The 27,199-nt window shown below is 42.3% G+C and overlaps 1 protein-coding gene across 5 annotated transcripts in view; it reads left to right on the top strand.

Moving 5' to 3' along the window:
* FEZ1 (fasciculation and elongation protein zeta 1) overlaps positions 1 to 27,199 on the top strand; it is a 50,436-nt gene that overhangs the window by 13,249 nt on the left and 9,988 nt on the right. For 2 of the 5 annotated variants that reach the window (XM_014347024.5, XM_014347025.4), the window contains exons 3-7: positions 1,331 to 1,430; positions 13,801 to 13,908; positions 19,385 to 19,471; positions 22,285 to 22,453; positions 26,779 to 27,050. In XM_014347024.5, the coding sequence (XP_014202510.4) occupies positions 1,331 to 1,430; positions 13,801 to 13,908; positions 19,385 to 19,471; positions 22,285 to 22,453; positions 26,779 to 27,050 (736 nt within the window). The remainder of the gene's footprint in view (positions 1 to 1,330; positions 1,431 to 13,800; positions 13,909 to 19,384; positions 19,472 to 22,284; positions 22,454 to 26,778; positions 27,051 to 27,199) is intronic. The other 3 variants (XM_003819911.6, XM_063608851.1, XM_034933988.4) reach the window with 2 other exon arrangements.

Below are 27,199 nucleotides of genomic sequence, written 5' to 3'. Positions count from 1 at the left end.
CTGGAGAGCAGTGACACAATCATGGCTCACTGCAGCCTCGACTTCCTAAGTTTCTTCCCATGGATCAGGCTATCCTCCCACTTCAAGCCTCTCAAGTAGCTGGGACTATAGGCCCATGCTACCATGCCCGGTTAATTTTTGTATTTTTTGTAGAGACAGGGTTTCACCATGTTGGCCAGTCTCATCTTGAACTCCTGGAGTCAAGCGATCTGCCCATCTTGGCCTTCCAAAGTGCTGGATTTCAGGCGTGAGCCATCGCGCCCGGCCTCATTAATATTAATTCAGGTGCCATTGGCTTCCATGGCGGTCATTATCTTAAGGGCTTTGTTTACTGATTTACATTAATCTCTTGGTATTGAATAATTTATGTACCTTCCTGATGTGTGTTTGTGACTTTGAAATTTTCCCCAACCTCCCTCCTCTTTTTTTGTAAGAAATCTTTCTGAAATAAGTTAAGGAATAAGAATTGTAGAAATCCTTTCTTATAATGTACATATCAGAATTTTAAAAAGAAATGTAATAAATGTAGCTCCATCTTTCCCCACTAAAAACAAATTGTGTAGACAGAGGTGTATTTATTGGTTTCTTTTATATACAGTATTTACCTGAGAGTGTCCGTGATGTTGGAATGACACAATGCAGGATTTAGATTCTACATTGTTAGAGGGCAGGATCTTGCAACCCGTGGGTTCGATAGAACATTTTGGGTAGTAAGTAAGCACTCACTGTAAGTAAGTAAGTAAGCATTATTCCCTTACCTACATTAGATGTCAAGGAGGGAATTCCTGATCATTTAGATTGTAGGCCTCTGAAACTGAAACGGTTATAAACTAGATAATGATTCTGATCTTAATGAGATTCAGCCAGAAAAACTGCCCAGATCTCTCTGTCTCTGTGTTCCTCTCTCTCTCTCTCCCTTTCTCTCTCTCTCTCTCTCTTTCTCTCTCTCTCTCTCTGCCCATAGGAAAAGAAACATGGGCATCTCTTAGATTCAGAAATGTGAGCTGTTTGGATGAGGGGCAGATTTATTTTCAGAGCCAGAGGCGGTTTGATTATAGACGCTGCCATTTGTATCTCAATGGTAGGAAATTCCTCTTCCCTCAAGCAAACACATTTCACACCGAAGCCCCTGGCCAAGCTCCATGCACTTTCTCCCCTGGATGTGCCTCTGATTCAGTTTTTAAGCTGCTTTGCCCCTGCATGCTGGAAGGCAGATGATCTCAGCCTGGCACACACAGAAGCCTCTCTCCTCTCCCGGCCCAGCTCTTCCTTCCTCCAGGCGGGGCCAGGCCACAGATGTGTGTTAATGAGAGCTTCTCTTTGTTTACAGGGTTTGGGATGCTCTGACAGACAATTACATCCCTTCACTCTCAGAAGACTGGAGGGATCCAAACATCGAGGCTCTGAATGGCAACTGCTCTGACACTGAGGTACCTCTCCGGGGCCCCTGGTTTAGCAGGGCTTGAGAAGATGTGGAATCCAGTTAGAAAAACATTCAGTAACTCAACAGTCTTCCTCAAAATTGTTGATGGAGGCTCATGCCTGTAATCTCAGCTTTGGGAGACCGAGGTGGGTGATTGCTTGAGTTCAGTAATTTAAGACCAGCCTGGGCCACGTGGTGAAACCCCCATCTCTACCAAAAATACAAAAAATTAGCCAGGCATGGTGGCGCATGCTTGTGGTCCCAGCTACTCAGGAGACTGAGGTGGGAGGATTGCTTGAGCCTGGGAGGTTCAATTAAAAAAAAAAAGTTATTGTTGGGAAGGAGTTGTAGAGGAGGGTGAAAAATAAGGTAAGGAAGACATCCAGTATATCCGAAATGATAGGAATGGTCATCTATAGAAAAGCAGAAACACAGATCACTTCTATTAGGTTGGTGCAAAAGTAATTTTTTTTCTGCCATTACTTTCCTTTTTTTTTTTTCTTTTTTTGAGATGGAGTCTCGCTCTGTTGCCCAGGCTGGAGTGCAGTGGCATGATCTCGGCTCACTGCAACCTTCGCCTCCTGGGTTCAAGAGAGTCTCCTGCCTCAGCATCCTGAGTAGCTGGGACTACAGGTGCATGCCACTATGCCTGGCTAATTTTTTGTATTTTTAGTAGAGATGCAGTTTCACTGTGTTAGCCAGGATGGTCTTGATCTCCTGACCTTGTGATCCGCCCACCTTGGCCTTCCAAAGTGCTGGGATTACAGGCGTGAGCCGCCACACCCAGCCTGCCATTACTATCAATATTTCTAACCTGTGTACTACAACATGAAAAATAAAGTGGCCTGAAATAAGAGGAGGAAACTGTCATGGCCTCCCTTGGGTTCAAATAATGGTGGTTTAAAAAAATCAGGTTTTCTCATCTTAAATGAATAGTTCAGGGCGGAAATAAGAGGAGGAAACTGTCATGGGCTTCTCTTGGGTTCAAATAATGATGGTTTAAAAAAATTAGATTTTCTCATCTTAAATGAATAGTTCAGGCCCACAAAAACAGTGCTGAGAACAAGTGCTGATGGATCTTGCACTTGACAATGGCCAGAGGTGGGGCCCAGATATTAGCAATGTGGCCACACAGTGGGGAAGAAGTCTCTCTTTTTTTTTCAGACAGGGTCTCACTCTGTCGCCTAGGCTGGAGTGCAGTGGCACAGTCTCGGCTCACTATAGCCTTGACCTCCTGGGCTCAAGTGATCCTCCAGCCTTACCCACCACCCCCTCCCCGAGTAGCTGGGACTACAGGCATACGCCACCATGCCCGGCTAATTTTTGTATTTTTTGTAGAGATGGGATTTTGCCATGTTACCAAGGCTGGTTTCAAACTCCTGAGCTCAAGCAATCCACCCAACTCGGACTCTCAAAGTGTTGGGATTACAGGTGTGAGCCACCATGCTGGCCTAGAATTGTTTATGAAACTCAACCAAGGGGACGTTTATGTGTCTGGACCACAGTCACACTCCATGAGTTACTGACTCCAAGGGAGAAAGTAGCTTAGGGGCTTCTGAAAAATAAAGATGATATTTATTTTGAGTTGATTTGCAAAGGCCATAAAGGGGGTGACCTTTCAGAAGATCCAAATTGCCCCTCCTATCTGAATCTACATATGGAATGGTTTCTTAGTCAGTTTGGGCTGCTGTAACAGGGTACGTTAGACTAAGTAATTTATTAACAACAGAAGTTGATTTTCACAGCTCTGGTGGCAGGGAAGTCCAAGATCAAGGCACTGGCAGATTCAATATCTGGTGAGGACCTGCTTTCTGGTTCACAGACGGCACCTTCTCACTGTGTCCCCACATGGCAGAAGGGTCTAAAGTGCTCCCTTGGGCCTCTTTTAGAAAGATACTTGTGGGCATCCCACCTCCATGATATCATCACCTCCACAAGGTCTCACTGTCTAATACCATCACTTTGGGCATTAGGATTTTAGCATATAAATTTGGGGGGTGGGACATAAACATTCAGAGCACAGCAAAAGATAAAATCATTTAATGGCTCTATGTTAAAAGCAAATTTCTGCCTCACTTGGTTTTCTAGTTTCAGTTGTGAAGGAAATTTGACAATTTATCGTCAGGAAGGGCTGTCACAGCCCTGCAGGCTCAGCAAGTGATAGAGTTGGATGGGTCTAATCTTTCTAAGTGTTTCAGAATTGAGTCCAAGTAAAAGAGCAAGAAACAGATTCCCCTTACTCGGCAATATATTTGTAGATTATTGCTCAAAATAGCACAGCAAAGAGATCAGCAGTTGACTGATTTGTTGAAAATGTAGCCATATATATCCTTCTCCATTTTTCTAGTAATTAGCAATCTAAGGTACTCAAAACCTCAAGGCTTCATTGACGGGAGCAAGTGAGATGATGACTTTGAGACTAAGATTTCCTGCAAGCCTCCTCAGCACAGACATAGGAGGCTGTGTCTCAGGTCCTGTTTTGAACTCTCGGCTGTGCATTTTCTCTTGTAATGCTTACAGGTATGATGCTTAGTACTTACCCAAACCGCAAAGAAGATGGAGGCAATAATGGAATAAATCTAGTTACTGAAATTAAATCAGGTCCATCATGGTACAAAAGGCAGATTTTGCTTTGTTATCTCTTTTGACACCTTTCCAACTCATTTTGTGAATTAAGCCAAAGGATATATAAGATAGCCTGCCCTTCAAAAGGGCTTTAATTTATCCTCATTTCCAGATTTCCCTCAAGAGGGTTAATATTTCAGGGCAAACTGAATGACCCTGAGAAGGATGATCTTGAGCTCTGTTCCTTGTAGTATTTCTTCTGTCTAACCCATGGGAAAAGGACAGGGTAGCAAAAGTAGATGGATTAAGGCTGTTTTATTTCATCCTCTTTTATTATCTGGATTAATTACAGTAGGAGCTCCATTAACTGCCCTAAGTTTAAACGATTTACCAGATTAACCAGTGCTCTGTATTCCTTCTGTAAAACATACGACCAAAAGTGCTTGGCATGCTGAATGTGCACAGCTGTGATGCTTCTCTCTAGTGAGCACTCACACCTCCACTTAAGTGGTCCATTTAAAAAAATTTTTTTAATTTTTTTGAGATGGTGTCTCTGTCTGTTGCCCAGGCTGGAGTGCAATGGCGCGATCTTGGCTCACTGCAACCTCCGCCTCCCAGGTTCAAGCAATTCTCCTGCCTCAGTTTCCTGAGTAGCTGGGATTACAGGCACGCGCCATCATGCTCAGCTAATTTTTGTATTTTTGTAGAGATGGGGTTTCACTATGTTGCCCAAGCTGGTCTTGAACTCCCAACCTCAGGTGATCCACCTGCCTTGGCCTCCCAAAGTGCTGGGATTATAGGTGTGAGCCGCCACACCTGGCCAAGTGGTCCATTTTTAAGAATCAGTTGTTCCCAAACCTGTTTGTGCTGTCCTTGTGACTGCACTAAGAAATTTAATTAAATATTATACCAACTATTGAATTGTGACTGCAAAGAGTGTCATTTTTTGTTAAAATCAAAGTAACACATCTTCATAGTTTAAAAAGTTAATTAATGCTTTGAAAGTAATGCACTGTAAGTGCAAGACAAAACAACCACCCAAAACAGTAGACCCCTGCCTTCTTGTCTTTCCCTACTCCATACAGGCAACTGCTTGCATTTCTTTTAGCTGCCTTTTTTTTTTTTTTTTTTTTTTTGCATAAAGCTCCACTTTTATAGTGGGGCCATGTGGGGCCACATGGGGAAGCTCCAGTGTCCGCTGGAGGCAGAAGGAGCCAGGGGAGAGCCAGGCCAGTGCCTCAGGAATGGCAAGATGGGGTAAACAGTTTAGGACTGGCTAGTTTGAGTAATTTCTGCAAGCTGTAAACACTAGGGATGGTCCTTAGTGCCTAGTACCTGACCCTGGGATGACTAAGGAAGAGGACTCTGCCTCCTGGGATGTAGAGGTCAGGTAGAGGGGGCAGGGCTTGGCTTTGGTTAGTTTGCATATAGAAGGCTTGCTGAGCCCTTTGCTATCTCTAAGAATTGGCTAATTTTTTTTTTTTTTTTTTTTGGTGATGGAGTCACACTCTGTCACCCAGGCTGGAGTGCAGTGGCACAATCTCGGCTCACTGCAACATCCACCTCCCAGGTTCAAGCAATTCTCCTGCCCCACCCTCCCAAGTAGCTGGAATTACAGGAATGCGCCATGATGCCCAGCTAATTTTTGTTGTTGTTGTTGTATTTTTGGTAGAAACAGGGTTTTGCATGTTGGCCAGGCTAGTCTTGAACTCCTGATCTCAAGTGAGCCGCCTGCCTTGGCCTCCCAAAGTGCTGGGATTACAGGTGTGAGGCACTGCACCCAGCCAGAATTGGCTAATCTTGAAGGTACAGTCTATCCCCATCAGAAAGGTCTTTAAAATATTAAAAATCATAATTTTCAGAAAATTAAAAAGTATAAATAACACAATGATTAAATAAATCAGATACTATATTGTGTCAATTCCATGTTTTTTTCTTGAAAACATCCCAGTTAGTACCTTTCATCTTTCTGCTACAAACTGGTCTGGTCATTTGCTAGATCAGCTGCACAGCTGCTGTCGGGAGAACGTCCTTCCCTTCATGCTGGGAATTCTTTTGTCTTCCTCTCCTGTCATCTGGTTACCATATTTTAAAAATCTTTCTAGATGTAGTTCCTTGTTTTGGTGAAAAAAAACCCAACAACAAACCAAACTATTCAGCATCTTTTTGAGAAAGGGGTACAGAGGAAATGGTTTTTAGGATATATAAGAATATTATTATTTAGCATTCTGAGGGCTTTGTTCTCTTCTAGCATTAGGTCGTGTTGAGAAACCCCAAATCTCTTCTGATTCCCAGTCCTTCTTTTTTGGCTGACTCTGTTCTCCATCTTTAGATTCCTGCTCCTTTATTATATGACTTTTTTGGTTCTCTCTGGAAGCTTTTAGGATGTTCTTTTCCTTTCTCATTTGAAATTTTACAATAATGTGCTTTAGAATGAAGTTTTCTTTTTTTCCTTCATTATGTTATCCTCAGTGAATCCTTTCAACATAGAAGCTCATGACTTTAAATTGTGACGTTTTCTTATTATTTTTTCTGAAGATTTATTATTTCTGTTCACTGCCTCTGTGGAGATGATTATATAGCTTTTCTCCTTTATGATGTTAATGTGATGAATTTCATAAATTAATTTGCAAATGTCAACTCGACCATGCATTCTTGAGATATACACAACTTCATCATGATATATTATCATTTTATTTTATTTTGTTTTTCCCCCCATATCATAATTGAAAGGTAATTGGCATATAATGAACTGCACATATTAAAGTGAGCAATGCGGTAAATTTTGACATCTGCATATATCTGCGAAACCATCACCACAATGAAGATATTCAACATATTCCTCATCCCCCTCTCTCACCACCCAATCTCTGGGCAACCACTTATCTGCTTTCTGTCATTGTAGATTAGTTTTCATTTTCTAGAATTTTGCATGAATGGAATCATGCAATATGTACATTTTCTTTTGTCTGGCTTATTAAACTCAATGTAATTAGATATTCATCCATGTTTTTAAGTATAGCAACAGTTCATTTCTTTTTATTGTTGAGTAGTATTCTGTTGTATGGATATATCACCAGTGGCTTATTCATTTGCTTATAGATGAACAGTTTTTATTCTACTTTTTGCATATTTCAAATGAAGCTGCTGTGAACATTCTTCTGTAGGTCTTTGTGTGAACATATGCTTCCATTTCTCTTGGATAAAAACCTATGTGTGGAATGGCTGAGTCATATGGTAGGTGTATGTTCAACTTTTTTTTTTTTTAGCTTTTATTTTAAGTTCAGGGGTACATGTGCAGGTTTGTTACATAGGTAAATTGTGTCATGGGGGTTTGTTGTTCAGGTTATTTCATCACCCAGGTATTAAACCTAGTATCCATTAGTTATTTTTCCTGATCCTCTCCCTCCTCCCACCCTTCATCCTCCAATAGGGCCCAGTGTGTATTGTTCCCTTCTGTGTGTCCATTTGTTCTCATCATTTAACTCCCATGTCTAAATTTTTAAGGAACTACCAAACTGTTTCCCAGTTTGAGAGCTGTAATTGTCCCATATTCTCACTAACACTTGTTATGGACAATCTTTAAAATTTAGACATCTTCATGGGTAGTAACAAAATTGATACTTTATTTCAGTTCTAATTTGCTTTTCTCTAGTGACATAGAATATTGAGCATCTTTTCAAGTGATTATTTACAATATGTGTGTGTGTGTGTGTGTGTGTGTGTGTGTATTTTTGAGACAGGGTCTTGCTGTGTTGCCCAGTCTGGAGGGCAGTGGCTCAATCTCAGCTCACAGCAACCTCCACCTCCTGGGCTCAAGCAATCTTCACACCTCAGCTCCCCAAGTAGCTGGGACCACAGGTGCACACCTCCACACCCAGCTAATTTTTGTATTTTTAGAAGAGAGCGATTTCGCCATGTTGCCTAGGATGAATTCCTGAGCTCAAGTGATCCACCTGCCTCGGCCTCCCAAAGTGCTGGGATTACAGGCGTGACTGTGCCCGGCCTGTATGTTTTCTTTGGTGAAATGCCTCTTCAAATCTTTTGTGCATTTTTTTAGTACATTGTTTGTGTTCTTAGTATTGAGTCGTAAGAGTTTCTTTTTTTCTTTGAGTTGGAGTCTTGCTCTGTCACCCAGGCTGGAGTGCAGTGGTGCAATCTCAGCTCACTGCAACCTCTGCCTCCCAGGTTCAAGTGATTCTCCTGCCTTAGCCTTCTGAGTAGCTGGGATTACAGATTCACACCACCATGACTGGCTAATTTTTGTATTTTTAGTAGAGACGGGGTTTCACCATGTTGGTCAGGCTAGTCTCGAACTCCTGACCTTGTGATCCGCCTGCCTTGGCCTCCCAAAGTGCTGGGATTACAGGCATGAGCCACCGTGCTTGGCCATAAGCGTTTCTTATAAATTCTAGATAAAAATTATTTGTTGAATATATGTTTTACAAATATTTTCTCCTAGTCTGTAGGTTGCCTTTTAATTTTCTTAACATTATCTTTTGATGAGCAAATGTTTTTTAAATGTGATGAAGGCTGAGTGTGGTGGCTCAAGCCTGTAATGCCAGCATTTTGGGAGACTGAGGTGGGCAGATTGCTTGAGGCCAGGAGTTAAAGACCAGACTGGGCAACATAGTGACATCCCCTCTCAAAAAGAAAAATTAGGCCGGGCATGGTAGCTCATGCCTGTAATCCCAGCACTTTGGGAGGCCAAGGCGGGTGGATCACGAGGTCAGCAGATTGAGACACGGTGAAACCCTGTCTCTACTAAAAATACAAAAAAACAAACAAAAAAAATTAGCCTGGCATGGTGACACGTGCCTGTAATCCCAGCTACTCAGGAGGCTGAAGCAAGAGAATTGCTTGAACCCGGGAGGCAGAGGTTGCGGTGGGTTGAGATTGCACCATTGCACTCCAGTCTGGGCAACAGAGTGAGACTCCATCTCAAAAAAAAAAAGAAAAGGAAAATTAAATGTGATGAGGTCCAATTTATTGATATTTTCCTTTTTATATTTTGTGTTTATGTTGTATTTAAGAAATCTTTGTTAAACCCAAGGTCACTAAGATTTTTTTCTTAAGTTTTCTTCTAGAAGTTTTATAATTTTAGCTCTTGTATTTAGGTCTATGATCCATCTCAAATCAGTTTCTTTCTTTCTTTTTTTTTTTTTGAAATGGAGTCTTGCTCTGTTGCCCAGGCTGGAGTGCAGTGACTCAATATTGGCTCACTGCAGCCTCCACCTCCCAGGTTCAAGCAATTCTTCTGTCTGTGCCTCCTGAGTAGCTGGGATTACAGGTGCCTGCAACCATGCCCAGCTAATTTTTGTATTTTTAGTAGAGACAGAGTTCTACTATTTTGGCCAGACTGGTCTTGAACTCCTGACCTCAAGTGATCCACCCGTCTTGGCCTCCCAAAGTGCTGGGATTACAGGTATGAGCCACTGTGCCCAGCCTTCAAATTAGTTTTGTATGTAGTATGGAGTAAGGGTCAGGGCTCATTTTTTAAAATTTTTGATATAAAGTCGTGCTGTTTCCCAGGTTGGTCTTGAGCTCCTTGGCTCAAGCCATCCACCTGCTTCAGCCTCCCAAATTGCTGGGACTACCGAGGCACTCCACAGTGCTGGGCTTCAAGGTTTATTTTTCTGCATATGGCTATTCAATTATTCCAGTACCATTCATCGAAAATCTTATCCCTTCCCCATTAAATTGTTTTGGCATCTTTGTTGAAAATCAATTGATCACGTATGTGCGGATCTACTTCTGAATTCTTTTTTCTGTTTCAGTGATATATATATGTGTGTGTCTGTTTTTATCATCCCTAATTTATTTTAAAATGTGTCTATCTTTATGCCAATCCCACACTGTATTGATTGCTGTAGCTTTATGGTAAGTCTTGAAATAAAGTAATATAAGTTCTCCAACTGTGTCCTTTTTTTTTCTTTCCAAATTTGTTTTAGTTATTTTAGGTTATTTACATTTCCATATAAATCTTGGAATCAGCAGATGAATTTTTGGAAAAAACCTTGCTGGAAATTTGACTTTGATTGTGTAGAATCTACAGACCAATTTATATATGTAGATCAATTTATCATGTTAATGTGATGAATTACATTAATTGGTCTTCAAATATTAAACCAGCATTTTATTTTAAAATAAACCCCACTTAGTTATGATATTTTATCTTTTTTATATAATGTGGGATTTGATTTGCTGATATTTTATTAGAGATTTTTGCATCATGTTCTTTTTCTGAAATTTTATTTTGTTCTAATGTCATAAAATAAGTTGGAAATTATCCTCTCTATCTCTACTTTGTGAAAGAATTTGTATTACCTTGGTATTATTTCTTCCTTGAATGTTTGATAGACTATACTAGTGAAAGCATCTGGGCCTAGGGTATTCTCTGTGGAAGATTTTCAGTTACAAATTCAATTTTACTGAGTCAGGTTTGGTAAGTTACATTTCTCAAGGAATTTATCTATTTAATCATTGAATGTATTGACCATTCATTTGTTTATAATTTTGTTTTGTTATTGAAAATGTCTATAAGATTTATAGTGATGTTCCCTTTTTTATTCCTGACATTGTTAATTTGTGATCTCTCTCCCTCCATCCCTCTCTCACTCTCTCTTGTCAGCTGGTCTGTGGGATTATCACCTTTATTAATCTTTTCAGAGAACCACTTTTTATTTCTTTGATTTCCTTTGTTTGTTAACTTTTTAGTTTATTGATTCCCTCTCTTAGCTTTATTACTTCCTTCCTTCTACTTAGTAGGAGTTTAATTTGCCCTCGTTTTTTTAGCTTCTTAAGGTAGGAAATTTGATTATATTTTAAACTTAAAAAAACTTAAAGCTATAAAATTCCCTTTAAGCACTGTTTTAGCTGAATTCTACATATTTTGATTGGGTATGTTTTCATCATTCAATTAAAAACATAGTTTCTAATTTTTTCTTGCAATTTCTTCTTTAACCCATAGGTTATTTGGAAGTTTGCTGCTGAATTTCAAAGTGCTTGGGAAGTTTTATAGCTATCTTGTTAAAAATTGATTTCTAATTTAATTTTGTCAGAGAACATACTTTGTATGACTTAAATCTTTTAAAATACGTTCAGACTGATTAGGGTCCAGCATATGGTACGTCTTAGTGGATGTAATATATGCCATTGGAAATGATGCACATTCTGCAATTGTTGGTTGTAATGTGCTATAAATGTCAACCAGGTTAACTTGGTTGATAGTATTGTTGAATTCCTCTGTGTTCCAAATGATATTTTTTGTCTGTTTATTCTATCAATTAATGAGAAAGGTTTATTAAAATCTCCAACCATTATTGTGCATTTATTTCTATTTCTTTAGTTCTGTTGATTTTTGTTTTATATATTTTGAAGCTCTGAGTACATCTCCCTGAAGAGTTGACCCTTTTATCATTATGAAATGTCATTCTTTCTCTGTAATACTTATCTTAAAATCTACTTTGTTTGATATGAATGTAGCCACTTAAGCTTTCTTATGCATACTGTTTGCAAAGTGTGTGTGTGTGTGTGTATCTATCTCAATTCTTTTAGTTTCCGCCTATCTCTGTCTTTTTATTTAAAGTATGTTTTCGCAGGTAGCGTATACTTGGATCTTGTTTTTATATTCAGTCTGACAATTTATGCTTCTTGATTATTGTGTTTAGTTTATTTGCATAGTGTGTAGTCCATTGACATTTGGCATAATATTGATAATTTGTGTTGGAGTGTATTGTCTTCATTTCTGATTGTCCCATCTGGTTTTGTTGCTGTTTTGTTGTTCCTCTGTTCCACACTTTTTGTCTTCTTTTGGGTTAATCAAATATTCTTTGGCTTTGCATCTTATGTCTTCTGTTGGATTTTTATCTATACCTTGTCGTATTTTTCTTTAGTGGTTTCTCTAGGGATTACACTATACATTATTAAGTTATCATAGTCCATTTAGAATTAATATTGTACACTTTACATAAAATGTAAAACATTTGTCACCGTATAAAGTCTATTCCTTCCATCTTTTGTGCTGTAATTGTCATATATTTTATTTCAATCTACATTATATACTCCACAACACAAAGTTATTATTTTTGCTTTAGACAGTTAGTTGTCTTTTAAGAAAATCAAAAGAAGGAAAAAAAAGATACTTTTAAAAATATTTACCTACATATTTATCATTTCTGGCATTCCTTATTTTTTCCTGAAGATTCTGATTTTCTATCATTTCCTTTCAACCCAAAATACTTTTTATAGCATTTCTTTTAGTGTAGAGCCACAGGTGACAGATTCCTTTAGCCTTCATTTATTTATCTCATTTATTTCATGTTTTCCCCTTCTTTCAAAACACACAGCCTTGCACTGCCTGTGTCCAGTGCCTGAAAACAATTGGCTCATAGATTTTGTCCAGATTGTAGTTGTTTATGGTAGGAGGGGTAAGTCCAATACCAGTTACTCTGTCATGGCTGAAAGGGGCCATCTCTTCTGTTTTTGCTTTCTAGAATTTCTTTTATTCAAGTATTGGAATTCTGAAGCTGATCTTCTGAATATTTTTCCCCGCCCATAATTCTATCTGCTTATTTTGTTTCACTCTCCAGGGAACTTTCTCAGACTTCAGCTCAATGGAAAAGTCTAAATTTTCTATCATACCTTTAATTTCTAAGAGACCTTTCCAGTTTTTACAGAATTTATGTGTTTTTAAAATTTTTTTCTGGTCTTAGTAAGTGTACATCTTTGTAGTTTTTAAATTAATTCTGATAAATAGGACACATTTTGAGGAAGCAAGGTGTTCTGTTATCCTTCTGAAGGCAGGTATAGCAGTTTCTTAGAAGAGGTTTCTTCTGCTCTCTCTGTTGCTTTTGATTTCCCTTCTCTATACATTTTCATCTTTCATGTTGGGGGTTATTCTCAAATGTCTGGCAATCCTTGAGCATCTTTTCATATTTAGAAGTGAGGCTTTATGGCCAGGCATGGTGGTTTACTCCTATAATCCTAGCACTTTGGGAGGACAAGGCAGGGGGATCCCTTGATCCTAGGAGTTTGTGACCAGCCCCATCTCTACAACTCTACCAAAAAACAAAAACAAAAACAAAACAAAAAGGTAGCCAGGGTATGGAGTGCACTTGTAGTCCCAACTACTTGGGAGGCCAAGGCAGGAGGATTACTTGAGCCCAGAATTTTCAATACCAGCCTGGCCAACATAGTGAGACCCTGTCTCTACAAAAAGTTAAAAAAAAAAAAAAGCATTAGCTGGGCCTGGTGGCATGCACCTGTAGTCCCAGCTACTTGGGAGGCTGAGGCTAGAGAATCGCTTGAGCTTAGGAGTTTGAGGCTACAGTGAGCTATGATTACACCATTTCACACCAGCCTGGGCAACAGAGCAAGCCCCTGTCTCTAAAAACATTAATTTAAAAAAAATGGCTGGTGATAGCTCACACCTGTAATCTCAACACTTTAGGAGGCCGAGGCAGGTGGATTGCTTGAGCTCAGGAGTTTGAGACCAGCCTAGGAAACATGGCAAGTTCCCCATCTCTACAAAAAATACAAAACTTAGTTGGGCATGGTGGCCTGCGCCAGTAGTCCCAACTACTCAGGAGGCTGAGGTGGGAGGATTTCTTGAGCCCGGGAGGCAGAGGTTGCAGTGAGCTGAGATCAAGCCACTCCCCTTCAGTCTAGGTGACAGAGGGAAACCCTTGGAAAAAAAGAAAGTGAGGCCCTAGAAGGTTATGGGATCAGGGCTTGTTTCCTGCTGGATCACAGTGCCAGTAAGGACCTATGCGTCTTGTTTGGAGATCTTGACAGTTGGCATGTATTTGTAGACTTATAGCATCCATAGAGAAGTGTCCTCCAATGGCTTGATGGACAGAATAAACCAGCTGCCAATATCCTTGGAGCCTACTCAGGGAAGGAGGCCAGAGGTCTGTCTGGTGAGTCATTCTGTAGAGTCTTACATCCTCTCTCTGTTTTCGGTGAGAACCCTCACGCTTACTTTTAGGTGGCCTGGTGCTCTGAGTCCAGAACCTCCAGTTCAACCTGCTCAGAGTGAAGTCTACAGTCCTTTTGAGCTGAGAGGATGCAGTCCCTTTCTATCTGGGTTGGAAGAAGACACTTGGGTCTCATTATTCTTGATGAAGAATACCAGCAAATCTTCCTTACATAGCCCCGCCATGCTGCCCCTCGGGGTCTGCAATTCCTAAGCCATTCAGCATCTGCTGTGTGACCCCCTTTACCTTGGGCAGCCTGCTCTCACCAAGTTTAACCCTGCTGAGCCTGCTGGGCCGGCGTCTGTTTTCTGGCATTTCTCTTGCTGTTGTCTTTTCTCCTGTTCACTTTGTCCCTTTTGGGTTATTCTTTTTTGATCCCTTGACTCTCATTTTAGTAGGGTTTGAGGAGGAAGGGCTGATAAATGTGTGCCCAATCTCCTGTGTACCCACCTTCTACTGTAAAGAAATGGAAACAGGAAATCATTTTAAAAATTATGTTATGGGCTGGGTGTGGTGGCTCACACCTGTAAGCACAGCACTTTGGGAGGCTGAAGTAGGAAGATCACTTGAGCCTAGGAGTTAGAAGCCAGCCTGGGTAAAGATAAAGAGGGAGCATTGGACTCAATCTTTACAAAAAAATGAAAAAGTTTGCCGTGAGTGGTGGTGGGCACCTATGTTCCTAGCTACTTGGGAGGCTGAGGTGGAAGAATTGCCTGAGCCCAGGAAGGGGAGGCTGCAGTGGACTTTGATCATGTCGTTGGACTCCAGCCTGGGTGATATTGTGAGACTCTGTTTAAAAAAAGAAAAAAAAGAAGTTATTATGTGGATGATGCGAGAGAGACTGTGAAACTCTACTCAGAGTTTCATTGTAAGCTTGGTCCTACACTAGGAACTTGGTGAATAAATAAATGTACATTTACATTTTTAGGTCAAAATAATTTGCTTGAGTTAATATGTCTGTAGGAGGCATTATTATTTTTTTCACAATTTACCACTTTTATTGGGGCTTTTGATTAATCAATCTGTTCTATTCCTGTGATGTAAAACGCAGTCCCCTTTTACCTTATAACCTTTATTTAATAGCAGACAGTGGTTGTCTGGATAAGAGGAAATCGGAAGTCCAGGATAGTGAATTATGTCTTTCATATTTTTGAGACAGGATCTCACTATGTCACCCAGGCTAGAGTACAGTGGCAACAGTCATGGCTCACTACAGCCTCCACCTCCCTGGCTCAAGCAATCCTCCCACCTCCGTCTCCTGAGTAGCTGGGACTACAGGTGTGCACCACCATGCCTGGCTAATTTTGTTCATTTTTTTTGTAGAGACAGAGTTTCACTATGTTGCCCAGGCTGGGCTCAAGTGACCCTCCCACCCTGGCCTCCCAAATTGCTGGAATTACAGGCATGAGACACCATGCCCAGTCACGTCTTCCTCTTTTCCAGGTGACTAAATAGCTAAGTTACCTGTGGAAGTGGACTGAATCTAGATGATAGTACTGCTCTCAGTCCTCTCTTTTTCAATTGTTCATTAATTCTTTCAACAAATATGTGTTGGCTGCATGCCCTAGTGCATCTCCCTATGGGAATGCACAGCCATTGACTTAATCCACGCAGATGTTTCCTGGTTGTTCATAAGCTTAAAAGGGACATAGTTACCAGGCACAGTGGCTCACACCTGTAATCCCACTCGGGAGGCTGAGGTGGGAGGATTGCTTGAGGCCAGGAGTTTGAGACCAGCCTGGGCAACACAGTGAGACCCCTATCTCTAAAAAAATTCAAAACAAAAAAAATCTTAGTCAGGTGTGGTGGCACCTGCCTGTAGTCCCAGCTACTTGGGAGGCTGAGGCAGGAGGATCACTCGAGCAAAGGAGTTAGAGGCTGCAGTGAGCCATGATTGTGCCACTGCATTCTAGCTTGTGTGACACAGCGAGATCCTGTGTCTAAAAAAAAAAATGGGACACAGTTGTGGTGAATTTCTTTTTTTTTTTTTTACTTTCTGTCTGAAGGTAAAAATGTATCTTTGTTCTCTTAATTTTTGTCAGGGGGGCAACCACTCATGTCAAACAATAGTGGTAAGGGGAGGAAAATATTATGCAAAGGGCTAAATATGCTGTAAAAATTACCTTTTCTATGAATGGGGTCATTTGAAACACTTTAATAAAATACACCGGTTAATAGTCATTATTGGAATCAAGGACTCCACATAATTTTAATCATCATTCAGAATACGTCACTGTGCAGCAAGATTTAGCAATGTTATAGGCCTTGGGGAAAGTTTTCTGCATTTCTTTTCAAGTTTCAAGCTTTCATGTTATAGTCCTAGAGGCACACTCTTCCCAAAAGCAGGAGGAAGAAACAGCTTGCTGAATGGTATGGCCAGACCCCTTTCTGGATTCAAATCTTCTCAATTCTGGGAATAAATCATTTGGAAGAATGACTTTTCTTGGAAAAGCATAGTTCACTTCAATAGTATCCAAACAGCTAGCAAGGTGTTTTTTTTTTTTTTTAGACAGGATCTCACTTTGTCATCCAGGCTGGAGTGCAGTGGCATAATCACGGCTCACTGCAGCCTCACTGCAGCCTCCATCTCCATGGCTCAATTGATCCTCCCACCTCAGCCTCCTGAGTAGTTGGGACTACAGGTGTGCCATCACGCCTGACTAATTTTTCTATTTTTTTAGAGACGGAGTCTTGCCATGTTGCCCAGGTTGGTCTCGAACTCCTGGACTCAAGCAATCCTCTCATCTCGGCCTCCCAAAGTGCTGGGATTACAGGTGTGAGCCACCACACCTGGTAACAACTAGCAGTTTTAGCTGACAAAGAAATTCAGCCCTAAATGACCTGGCCTGAAGTTATTTTTGACATGTATCTTCCCCACTGCTGCACAAGGGACTGAAGGAACTCTCTACCACGATATCTATGTCAGTGTCTTATGCTAGGATTAAGAGTATTTATCTGCACAAGGGCTGTCATTTTCCAAAAACCTTTCTTTCTTCCTCTGTCATTGTTTCCCCTCCAGCTCTCCACCCTGTGCACAAGATACTGTCCTGGTCAAGGAGGGGAGGGAGGGAGTCTATAAACAGTGCCCGTAAAGAGGCAAGGGCTTGTGAAGTGATGGATGCTGTTGGAACAGAGCAAAGTCTGGCAGGATGGACAGAAAATGTGGGAACCAGGCCTAGGGAGGGTGGGAAGGGTGAAAGGATCAGAATCAAACGCTGGAGAGGGAGGTGAAGAGGCTGGGGCACGATGGAGGTGGGGAAGCCCAAGGATTAGGGGGTAACCCGCACATAGAGGGAAGGAGCCAGGGTTTTCTTGGCTGTATTTTGTGTCTGCCTCTCCTGTTATTTTATTTTTTAGTGGCAGACTTCTGAGAAATAAGAAAATAAGGGATGAGTATGGTTCCCATAATAGTAGGAACTCACAGTACCTTTCATAAGCTTATAATTGATTTTCCCATCTCTGTTTTCCCAAGCCTGACAATTCAGACCTGGAGGCTTTGTGCCTGAGAGGGGGAGGGGAGAGAAACTCTACTAGTGCATCATTCTGGCCACAGCCCAGGCTTATTAGCATTTGAGCAGCAAGAAGGATCTATCCCTAGAAGCTTCCTCCCTGCCTTCTTCCTGGAACTCCCCAAGGAGTGAGGAACTTGGGGAGGGAGGAGATGATATAGTTGAAAGAAGCAATATTAACAGTCAGGGAGTTAAACCCACTACAATCAGCCACATTCCAGAAAAGGTAAACATGCCATTTTTATATAGACTTAGTGCCCACCACCCCCTACCCCCTGCCAAATCCTGGTTATAGACTAACAGTTGCTGTTAGATGCTTATGAAAAATAACCCTGTTTCCCAGGATGAGCCTAACTTGGGCTCACACTAACTTGGGCTGGGTTCATATTGATACATTTCTTCCTTTTTCTCCCCTAATTTTTGTCTGGAGGAAAAAATGTATCTTTGTTCTCTTAATTTTGGGCTAACTTCTACTGCAGGATTTTCTGGCCTGAAGAAAGTTCTTCCATATGAGTGTAGTTGTGAACAAAGTGTAGCTCCAGGAGTTTTGTTCTGCATAGTGGGGAGCGGTGGAAACCACGAGGCTATCGCAGGTGGTGGACTTGGCAGAGAGAGGAGCATATGGGTTTGACAGCGGAAATAGATGTCACCATCTGGTACCCGGGCCCTTCAGATGATTCCATTACCTCCCTGTCCTACCCCATATCTAGGTTGAGTGCGGATGGCATTTGAGATATATTTGCTTATTTTTTTTTTCTTTTTTAATGACATAGTCCTGGTTTTAAGCAAATGGAGATAAAAGGTGATGTGCTCTGTTAGGGATGTCTGCCAAGGCAAAGCTCACAGAAGATGGGAGAAGTTTCTGAGGATAGACTACCTCTGACATTATTGCTTGGATTGGAGCTGGGCTGTTTCCTGTGAGAAAAGGCAGAATACAAGCCCCAGGGAAGGGGCCAATCGGTGTGCCAGCTACTGGAGCGCAAGGAGGATTCATTCCTGGATGGGGGCTGACTCAGCAGAGAGATTTCCTAGAGACACCTCCTGCCTCCCCCTTGGATGACGTTCAAATCAGACTTCTAGACATACAGCTTGTTAGGTGTTTAGTGATTAACTTTTCTGTGGGACTTGAATGTAAATGCCAGACTATGGCAGTTTGGGATATGGTCAGTTAAGCCAGATATGCTTTGAATATCTTGTTAGATTTAAACATCTAGAATTTTGATGGCTGTGAACTTTGAGGATCTTACTTGGGATTATGGAATTATAGAGCCACAGGGCAAATGAGATAAATGGGGTTCTCTTTTGTAGTTTTGTTGTTGTTTAGTTCATGTGGTCAGGTTATTCAGTGGCATGTCGTATGCAGATTTCTTACATCTGCCATCAGCTATGACATCACGCCTGGATTCCAGTAACAGGCATTTCATCAAATTCTGAAAGTCATCATTATTTGGACTAGAACAACCTATTCCTTAAAACGCCTAGTAAGACGAAATCTGGAAACAACCCCCCAGGCTGGAACTCCTTAACAAAATCAGGGCACCTTTGCTGCAGTTGGCTGCAGTGTCACTTACCTGGAGAAGGCGCCTTGTTCACCCCAGGATGACCTGTCTGTGGGTTAAAAAACGGTGCTGTCCCCTTTGAGTCAGAATGGTGCTGGCCACTCCCCTGTCGTCTTTTCCTGCCAAGTTGGATTCAGTGCTGCATGCTGGATTTCTGGCATGCTGGAGTTAGTGATGGGGCAAAGATACGTTTGGAATTGGATGAAACTCTGGACATCTCTTCAGCTCCACTGTTTAGACAGCAGCTGGCTGGAGTGGCCTCCCAGTTAGTATCATCCATTCTCGAGACTAGAGGCAATCCCACTTCTGCTGATGGTCACCCAGAATTCCATCTCCCCACCTCCTCTCCAGATCCATGAGAAAGAAGAGGAAGAGTTCAATGAGAAGAGTGAAAATGATTCCGGTATCAACGAGGAGCCTCTGCTCACAGCAGATCAGGTATAAGTATCTCTCCAGGTTATCGGGACCTTTTGTTCTTTTGATGGAGAAAAAGTTCAAGAGAACACACTTGCCACATCCATTTAAGGCAGAAGAAAGATATGTGGTCATGTGGTGCCTGTGCTCATGACTCAGAGTATTTTTTGTTTCTTTTTTTTCTTTATATATATATACTTTTGAGACAGAGTCTTGCTCTGTTGCCCAGGCTGGAGTGCAGTGGCGTGATCTTGGCTCACTGCAACCTCCGCCTCCCGGATTCAAGTGATTCTCCTGCCTCAGCCTCCCGAGTAGCTGGGACTACAGGCATGCACCACCACGCCTGGCTAATTTTTATAAAAAATTTTTTGGTAGAGATGTGGTTTCACCATGTTGGCCAGGCTGGTCTCAAACTCCTAACCTCAAGTGATCTGCCCACTTCAACCTCCCAAAGTGCTGGGATTATAGGCATGAGCCACCGTGCCTGACCTTTTTTTTTTTTCATTTTGAGACAGGGTCTCACTTTGTCACCCAGGCCAGAGTGCAGTGGCACAATCAGGGTTCACTGTAGCCTCAACCTCCTTGGCTCAAGCGATCCTCCCGCCTCAGGCCCCTAAGTAGCTGGGACTACAGGCATGCACCACTATGCCCAGCTAATTTTTTGTACTTTTAGTGGAGATGAGGTTTCACCATGCTGCCCAGGCTGGTCTCAAACTCCTGGACTCAAGCAATCCACCCGCCTTGGCCTCCCAAAGTGCTGGGATTACAGGCATGAGCCACGGTGCCTGTCCAACTCAGAGTATTTTTGATAAGGGATTTCATCTCTCTTTCTGCCTCAGGTTGCCCACCTGCAGTGAACATGAATGTCATTCTTGACACTTGGGATAGTTGGGGTCAGTCTCTGATAGGAGCCAGAGACAGGCATAGTGTTTAGTAGCTACAATCCTGCTAAGCCTTCTTATTGAAATTCGTTGTACTTGGAGTCAAGACACTCAAACAAGGGTCCCAAATACCTGTTTTCCCAAAAAGAGAAGTGACAGATGAGGCTTTTGTGTGGTGGATATTTTCTTACATTTCATAGAACACTCAAAATTTTGGGCCTTCCGAAAGGAGTCTTAGAGCCACTTCGACTTTGTGAAAAAAGATAGAGTGCTTCGCATTCAACTGAGATCATCATAGCTTTAATAATTTATTACTTAGAGAGGATAATGTTCAGTTTCTGGATTCCTTATTCAATGTTTTAGTCAACAAATATTTATGGGTGCTTATTTTGAGCTAAACACTACATAAGTTTCCACAAAGTCTTTCTGCAAAGCTCCACTGGCAGCCTTTGGTGCCAGAAAGTGCTTTTTAGCAGCAACGGTGCTTTTTCATATCTGTGATAGAAAGGTGGGAATTGAAACACGTGAGGATTAGGAGACTGAAGAGAACCAGATTTTTAAAAAGAGGGGCTAATAGCTATTCTTGTGACTTGTAGGAGGATCTACAATTCAATGATATGAACTCAATTATAACTCCTCTTAGAGAAAAGGACATTCAGCCATAAGACCCTGACAGGGACTTGTGTTATTTGGTTGCATTCTGTAAAATGGCTTTCAGTAGTCAAAGACTGGGTATTTCCTAAGTTTGTGAGTAGAGGTGAAAAGGTTTGGGAAGAAGAATGGAAATTATTCTAAAGGAGGAGACCCTGAAACCCCTTACCTTTGGTCCAGCCCACTGTGAAGAAACCACCTCAAAGAGTACAATGCTGGCCTCGGGGACTTAGTCCATCCCTGGAGAACAGACAAAGGTGAAGGTTGGGACAAAACTCATCTAAAGACCTGCTTTCAGCAGCAGTCTTCTTTATTTGTAAATAATTAATGTACAAAGTAATTCACTCTTTTTGTTGTTGTTGTTGTTGAAACAGGATCTGGCTCTGTTGCCCAGGCTGGAGTCCAGTGGTCCAATCTCAGTTCACTGCAACCTCTGCCTCTTGGGCTCAAGCCATCCTCCCACCTCAACCTCCCAAGTAGCATGGACTACAGACACACGTCACCACAAGTGGCTAATTTTTCTGCTTTTTGCAGAGATGGGGTTTCGCCATGTTGCTCAGGCTGGTCTTGAATTCCTGAGCTCAAGTGATCCACCTGCCTCGGCTTCCCAAAGTGCTGGGATTACAGGCATGAGACACCATGCCCAGCTAGTAATTCACTTTTGTTCCTTTTGGCAGATATCTAATTTTCCCTCCACTTCTGGGAGCTGGCTCCTGTCAATAGTCTAGATTAGAGCTGGGTTTCTTATCTATTTGCTGCTCTCTAGACTCCACCTATCCTTCTATTATTTCATTATCTCTATTTTCACTTGTTGCTGGGCAGCTTCAGTTCCTGTCTAGGTGAATTCTGGAGAAATAGTTGTTTTCCTCCCCATTTTGTGTTGTTCTAGGAGCATGCTATTTTTTACAGTCACGTGTATTATGTCAATTAATGGACTGGGTTTTGTGTTAAAGTTGGGTGAATGAAATATTTTCCCACTTAGAAATAGCTCAGCAAATTGAAGTAAATGTTCCTTCCAGGCAGCTCTGCCTTGCTTCCTGAAAGAGTAGCTTATTTCCAATAGTCATTTATCTAAAAGGAGCTCTTGGAAGAGGTTTTACATTAAAGAGTGCCTTACATTAAAGAAAGAGTGTATGCAAGCCTTCAGTTGGAACTATTTTTATTATTCAGTATTTATTTAAAAACAATATTGCTTTAGAAATTTTCAGATAGCTAATTAGAAACATCCTTAACTGATCAAAATTCAAGCCAGAATGCCCCTCTAGCAGAGAACAGAGTTAGCACTCTCTCGTGTACCTTCTTCAGGTAATTGAGGAGATTGAGGAAATGATGCAGAACTCCCCAGACCCTGAGGAAGAAGACGAGGTTCTGGAAGAAGAGGATGGAGGAGAAACTTCCTCCCAGGCAGACTCGGTCCTCCTGCAGGAGATGCAGGCGTTGACACAGACCTTCAACAACAACTGGTCCTACGAAGGTGAGGGCCCTGGGCGCTGGGCTGGCCGAGGAGGAAGCACCTGCTCGGGGCCAGGCTCTGGGCTGTGTGCTTTGTACATGGCTAATAGAACCCTGACTGCCTCAGAGCAGAGCCTTGCAGATCTAGGTGGTCAGCAATACCTTTCTTACTCGGCATCAGGAGAGAAGTTTGCATTTTTGAGAAAAGAACAAGGTAGTCGAGCAAAATTTAAATGTTAAAACTAACCAAAGAACAAGACTAAGGCAGAATAAGCAGAAGAAATCTGAACTACTATATAAAAGCAATGAATGATGCTACCATAAAATCAATGAATAAAAAAGATAATAGTAACAGCTCATATTTCTGAAGTGCTTTCTATGTGCCAGACCTTATTCTAAGACTTTCTTTCTTTTTTTTTTTGAGACAGAGTCTCTCTCTGTCTGTCACCCAGGCTGGAGTGTAGCGGCATGGTCTTAGCTCACTGCAACCTCCACCTCCCAGGCTGAAGTGATTCTCAAGCCTCAGCCTCCTGAGTAGTTGGGGCTACAGGCACGTGCCACCACGCCCTGCTAATTTGTGTATTTTTGTAGAGACGAGGTTTCGCCATGTTGGCAAGGCTGGTCTCAAACTCCTGGCCTCAAGTGATCTGCCTGCCTCAGCCTCCCAAAGTGCTGGGATTACAAGTGTGAGCCACTGTGCCTGGCCTTATTCTAAGACTTTCTATGCCTAATCTCATTTCATCTCCACACCAACCCCATTTGGATCAAGCTAACTGAGTCTTTCAGAGGTTACATGACTTGTCCAAGGCCACTGTTAGGGAAATACGATTAGAAATGAGATTTCCTTCCTGTTCAGAAAACCTCTCCACAAAGACAGGTGAGAAAGAAAACTATTTTGTTACTATTTTTATTTATTTATTTATTTTTTAGAGATAGAATCTCGCTCTGTCGCCCAGGCTAGAGTGCAGTGGCATGATCTTGGCTCACTGCAACCTCTGCCTCCCAGCTTCACGCGATTCTCCTGCCTCAGCCCCCTGAGTAGCCGGGATTACAGGCATGCATCACCATGCCCAGCTACTTTTTGTATTTTTAGTAGAGATGGGGTTTCTCCATGTTGGCCAGGCTGTTCTCAAACTCCTGACCTCAGGTGATCCGCCTGCCTCGGTCTCCCAAAGTGCTGGGATTACAGGCGTGAGCCACCATGCCCGGCCTAGAAAACTATTTTATTATTGAATAAGCACTAAACCAGGATGGGAGCCACATCACAGACAACTCTCTAAAGAGACTGCAAAGACAGAAAGCAGTCTCACTCTTGTGTAGCTAAGTGGATAAATGGAACCCATTATATTGAGTAGGTTTTGCAATTTGGAGTCGGAAGGGAGTTAGCCCCCTCTGCTCAGAACAATGAGAGATGATTATGTTTCTTTTTCTTTTCTTTCTTTCCTTCTTTTTTTTGAGACAGAGTCTTGCTCTGTTGCCCAGGCTGGAGTGTAGTGGCATGATCTCTGCTCGCTGCAACCTCCGCCTCCCAGGTTCAAGCAGTTCTCCTGCCTCATCCTCCCGAGTAGCTGGGATTACAGGCATGCACCACTACGCCTGGCTAATTTTTGTATTCTTAGTAGAGATGAGGTTTCACATGTTGGCCAAGGTGGTCTCGAACTCTTGACCTCGTGATCCGACTGCCTCGGCCTCCCAAAGTGCTGGGATTACAGGCATGACCCACTGCGCCTGGCCCGATGATTATATTTCAAAGCAGTAACCCCCAGGCCCTTGAAGAAACCCTCCTGAATTATAAGAATGACAAGAGGCTTATTTTAGCCATGACAATAATTTAATGTAAATGTAACATATGTTTATTTTAAAGATTTAATCTAAATCTTTGAGAGATTGAAAAGGATAGGTAGAAGAAATTCTGAAAGAAAAGGGAGGTGGGGGAGAGGAAAATCTCTTCCCTTATTTTCAATGGGGAGAATCAAGCCTCTCATTTAAAATTTGTATTTGTGCTTAGTCTATGCAGAAGTCATAAGGGGTGAAGCCAACATTTGAAGCCAGGTAGGTTAACTCCAGAGGCCATCCTCTTAACTCTCTGACACAGGTTTATAGTAATTATGACTGTGCACAAGAAACGGCTGGATGAAGCATGAAATGAAAAAGTGTAACACAGCAAAGGCAGAACAATTCATCAGCCGTAGGGTATCAAATGCCCACGCTGCAGAAGGGGCCCCATCCTAGGAGTCGATCCACCCGTGGGGAGATGGGAACTTAGAAACAGGGGAGGGAGAAGGTGGGTTAGTCAGGGTTCAAAGGTCAACTGCGGGTTAGAAGTGGTGAAAGCAGAGGCAGAATCTGGAGGCCTGCGTCCTGCAAGTCAGACTTTGGCTTTGAATAGCAGCGGCAGGAGGTGGCCGGCAGAGAGTCTGCTCGGTGCTGAACTGGACTTGGCTGCCTCGCTGCATTCCCGACTGCCCTTGTCAGGCCTTTCCCAGCCACACAAAGGTCCCAAAGATAGACGCGTTCAGCAAAAGACTTGTGAAAACAGCTGAAATGCAGAGTGAAATGGCAAAAAAACAGAAGGGGGAGAGGGCAGCTCCAAAGAGCAGAATAAAGGGAAAGCCCAACCAAGTCAGCAAATATCCGGGCAAAGCAGAAACAAAGAGGAAGAGGGAAATGGATTCTGAGGTGAAAGTGAAGGACACCATTAGACGCTGTACATTTAAAAATAACTAAAAGAGTATAATTGGATTGTTTGTGACATAAAGGAAAAATGCCTTAGGGAGTGGATACCTCATTCTCCATGATGTGATTATTATGCATTGCATGTCTGCATCAAAACATCTCATGTGCTCCATAAACACATACACCCCCTATGTACCCACAAAAATTAAAAATTAAAAACCAATCAATCAATTAATTCTTCTTCCCCTGCTGCAAAAAGATACCATTAGATGGAGACACATTTTAAAAGATGTTTCCCAAGTATATTTTATTTTTTCAAATTATATATATGTGTGTGTGTATATATATATATATTTTTTTTTTTTTTTTAAAGTAGAAACAGAGTTTCACCATGTTGGCCAGGCTGGTCTCGAACTCCTGGCCTCAGGTGGCCCACCTGCCTCAGCCTCTCAAAGTGCTGGGATTACAGGTGTGAGCCACTGCACCTGGCCTAAAATTTTTTTTTTAAGTGTTTAAAAGAATTTTTAATCAGAAAATGCTTAAAGGGCATAAATTTTTTATTTATTTATTTATTTTTATTTTAAGATAGAGTTTTGCTCTTGTTGCCCAGGCTAGAGTACAGTGGTGTGATCTCTGCTCACTGCAACCTCTGCCTCTCAGGTTCAAGCGGTTCTTCTGCCTCACCCTGCCGAATAGCTGGAATTATAGTCAGGCACCACCATGCCTGGCTAATTTTGTATTTTTAGTAGAGGCAGGGTTTCACCATGCTGGCCAGGCTGTTTTCGAACTCCTGACCTCAGGTGATCCGCACATCTCGGCCTTCCAATGTGCTGGGATTACAGGCATGAGCCACTGCTCCTGGCCTAAAGTGTATAACGTTTTAAAGCATGATTTAGACCTGTATACAAGTATAATCTCAACTATGAAAATATATAATATGTAAATGGAAAAATTTGGAATAAAATATCCAAATCTATTTTAAATGAAAGAAGTCTTAGGAGACTTCTTAAAGTTATATGTTTCCCATGATCTCAGCTTCCCTTTTCTTTCCTTTGAAAGTAGCTGACTGCCGTATGCTAACCCGCTAGGCTTTATTTTTTCATGCATAGTCACCAGTCTTCCAGGTTTCACATATTTTTGAATATATGCGCTGCGACACAGGACCGGAGATGTAAAGAGGGGCTCAGATGGTTGGCTTTTATGTTGTTGTTGCCGTATGCTATATCTTGATCAGTTCTTGGGAATAAGCACCAACGTCTCTATTGCTCTTCAGTATGGATGACAAAAACCTCCCTCCCATCACTTTTCCATCCCCAGTTCTTGACCCATTTCACACAAGGAATCTTATGGACACAGATAGAAAATAGACGGAACAAAGGATCTGTCTGTCCATCCCCATTTTTGAGAATAGAGTCCACAGACTTCCTCGTGGGCTGTTTCTTCTTCCTCCTTTGTTTCCTGAGAGGGGTGTTCTCTTCTGCAGTCAGTACACAGGCCCCGGCCTTCCTGGCGTGCCCCTAAATTGTGAAGGTCTTTCTTGGATCTTTAAGGAGTTGGAAGGGGTCTCCTCTGAGGGGCAGTCCCATCTTGATTGGTGGTGGCCCCAGGAGCCTCCCCAGCGGGCTCTGGTGTGGATGCAGGTGTTATGCGGGAGACGGTCTTCCCCTGCAGGGCTGAGGCACATGTCTGGGTCTGAGCTGACCGAGCTGCTGGACCAGGTGGAGGGTGCCATCCGCGACTTCTCGGAGGAGCTGGTGCAGCAGCTGGCCCGCCGGGACGAGCTGGAGTTTGAGAAGGAAGTGAAGAACTCCTTTATCACGGTGCTTATTGAGGTTCAGAACAAGCAGAAGGAGCAGCGAGAACTGATGAAAAAGAGGCGGAAAGAGAAAGGGCTGAGCCTGCAGAGCAGCCGGATAGAGAAGGGAAACCAGATGCCTCTCAAGGTAGGTGAACAACCAGGTGGAAGACTGGGTGCCTCCAACCTCCAGCCCTGCCCGTTTCAGTGCCCTACCAACCCTGCAGGGGACTCATCAACGTTTACTGAGCAGTGGTGGTGAGCAGCACACTGTGACAGACAGGGGGTCAGAAAGGG

The sequence above is a fragment of the Pan paniscus genome, chromosome 9 (assembly GCF_029289425.2).
Source record: "Pan paniscus chromosome 9, NHGRI_mPanPan1-v2.0_pri, whole genome shotgun sequence".
Lineage (NCBI taxonomy): Eukaryota > Metazoa > Chordata > Mammalia > Primates > Hominidae > Pan > Pan paniscus.
This window is presented reverse-complemented; position numbering and strand designations above follow the sequence as displayed.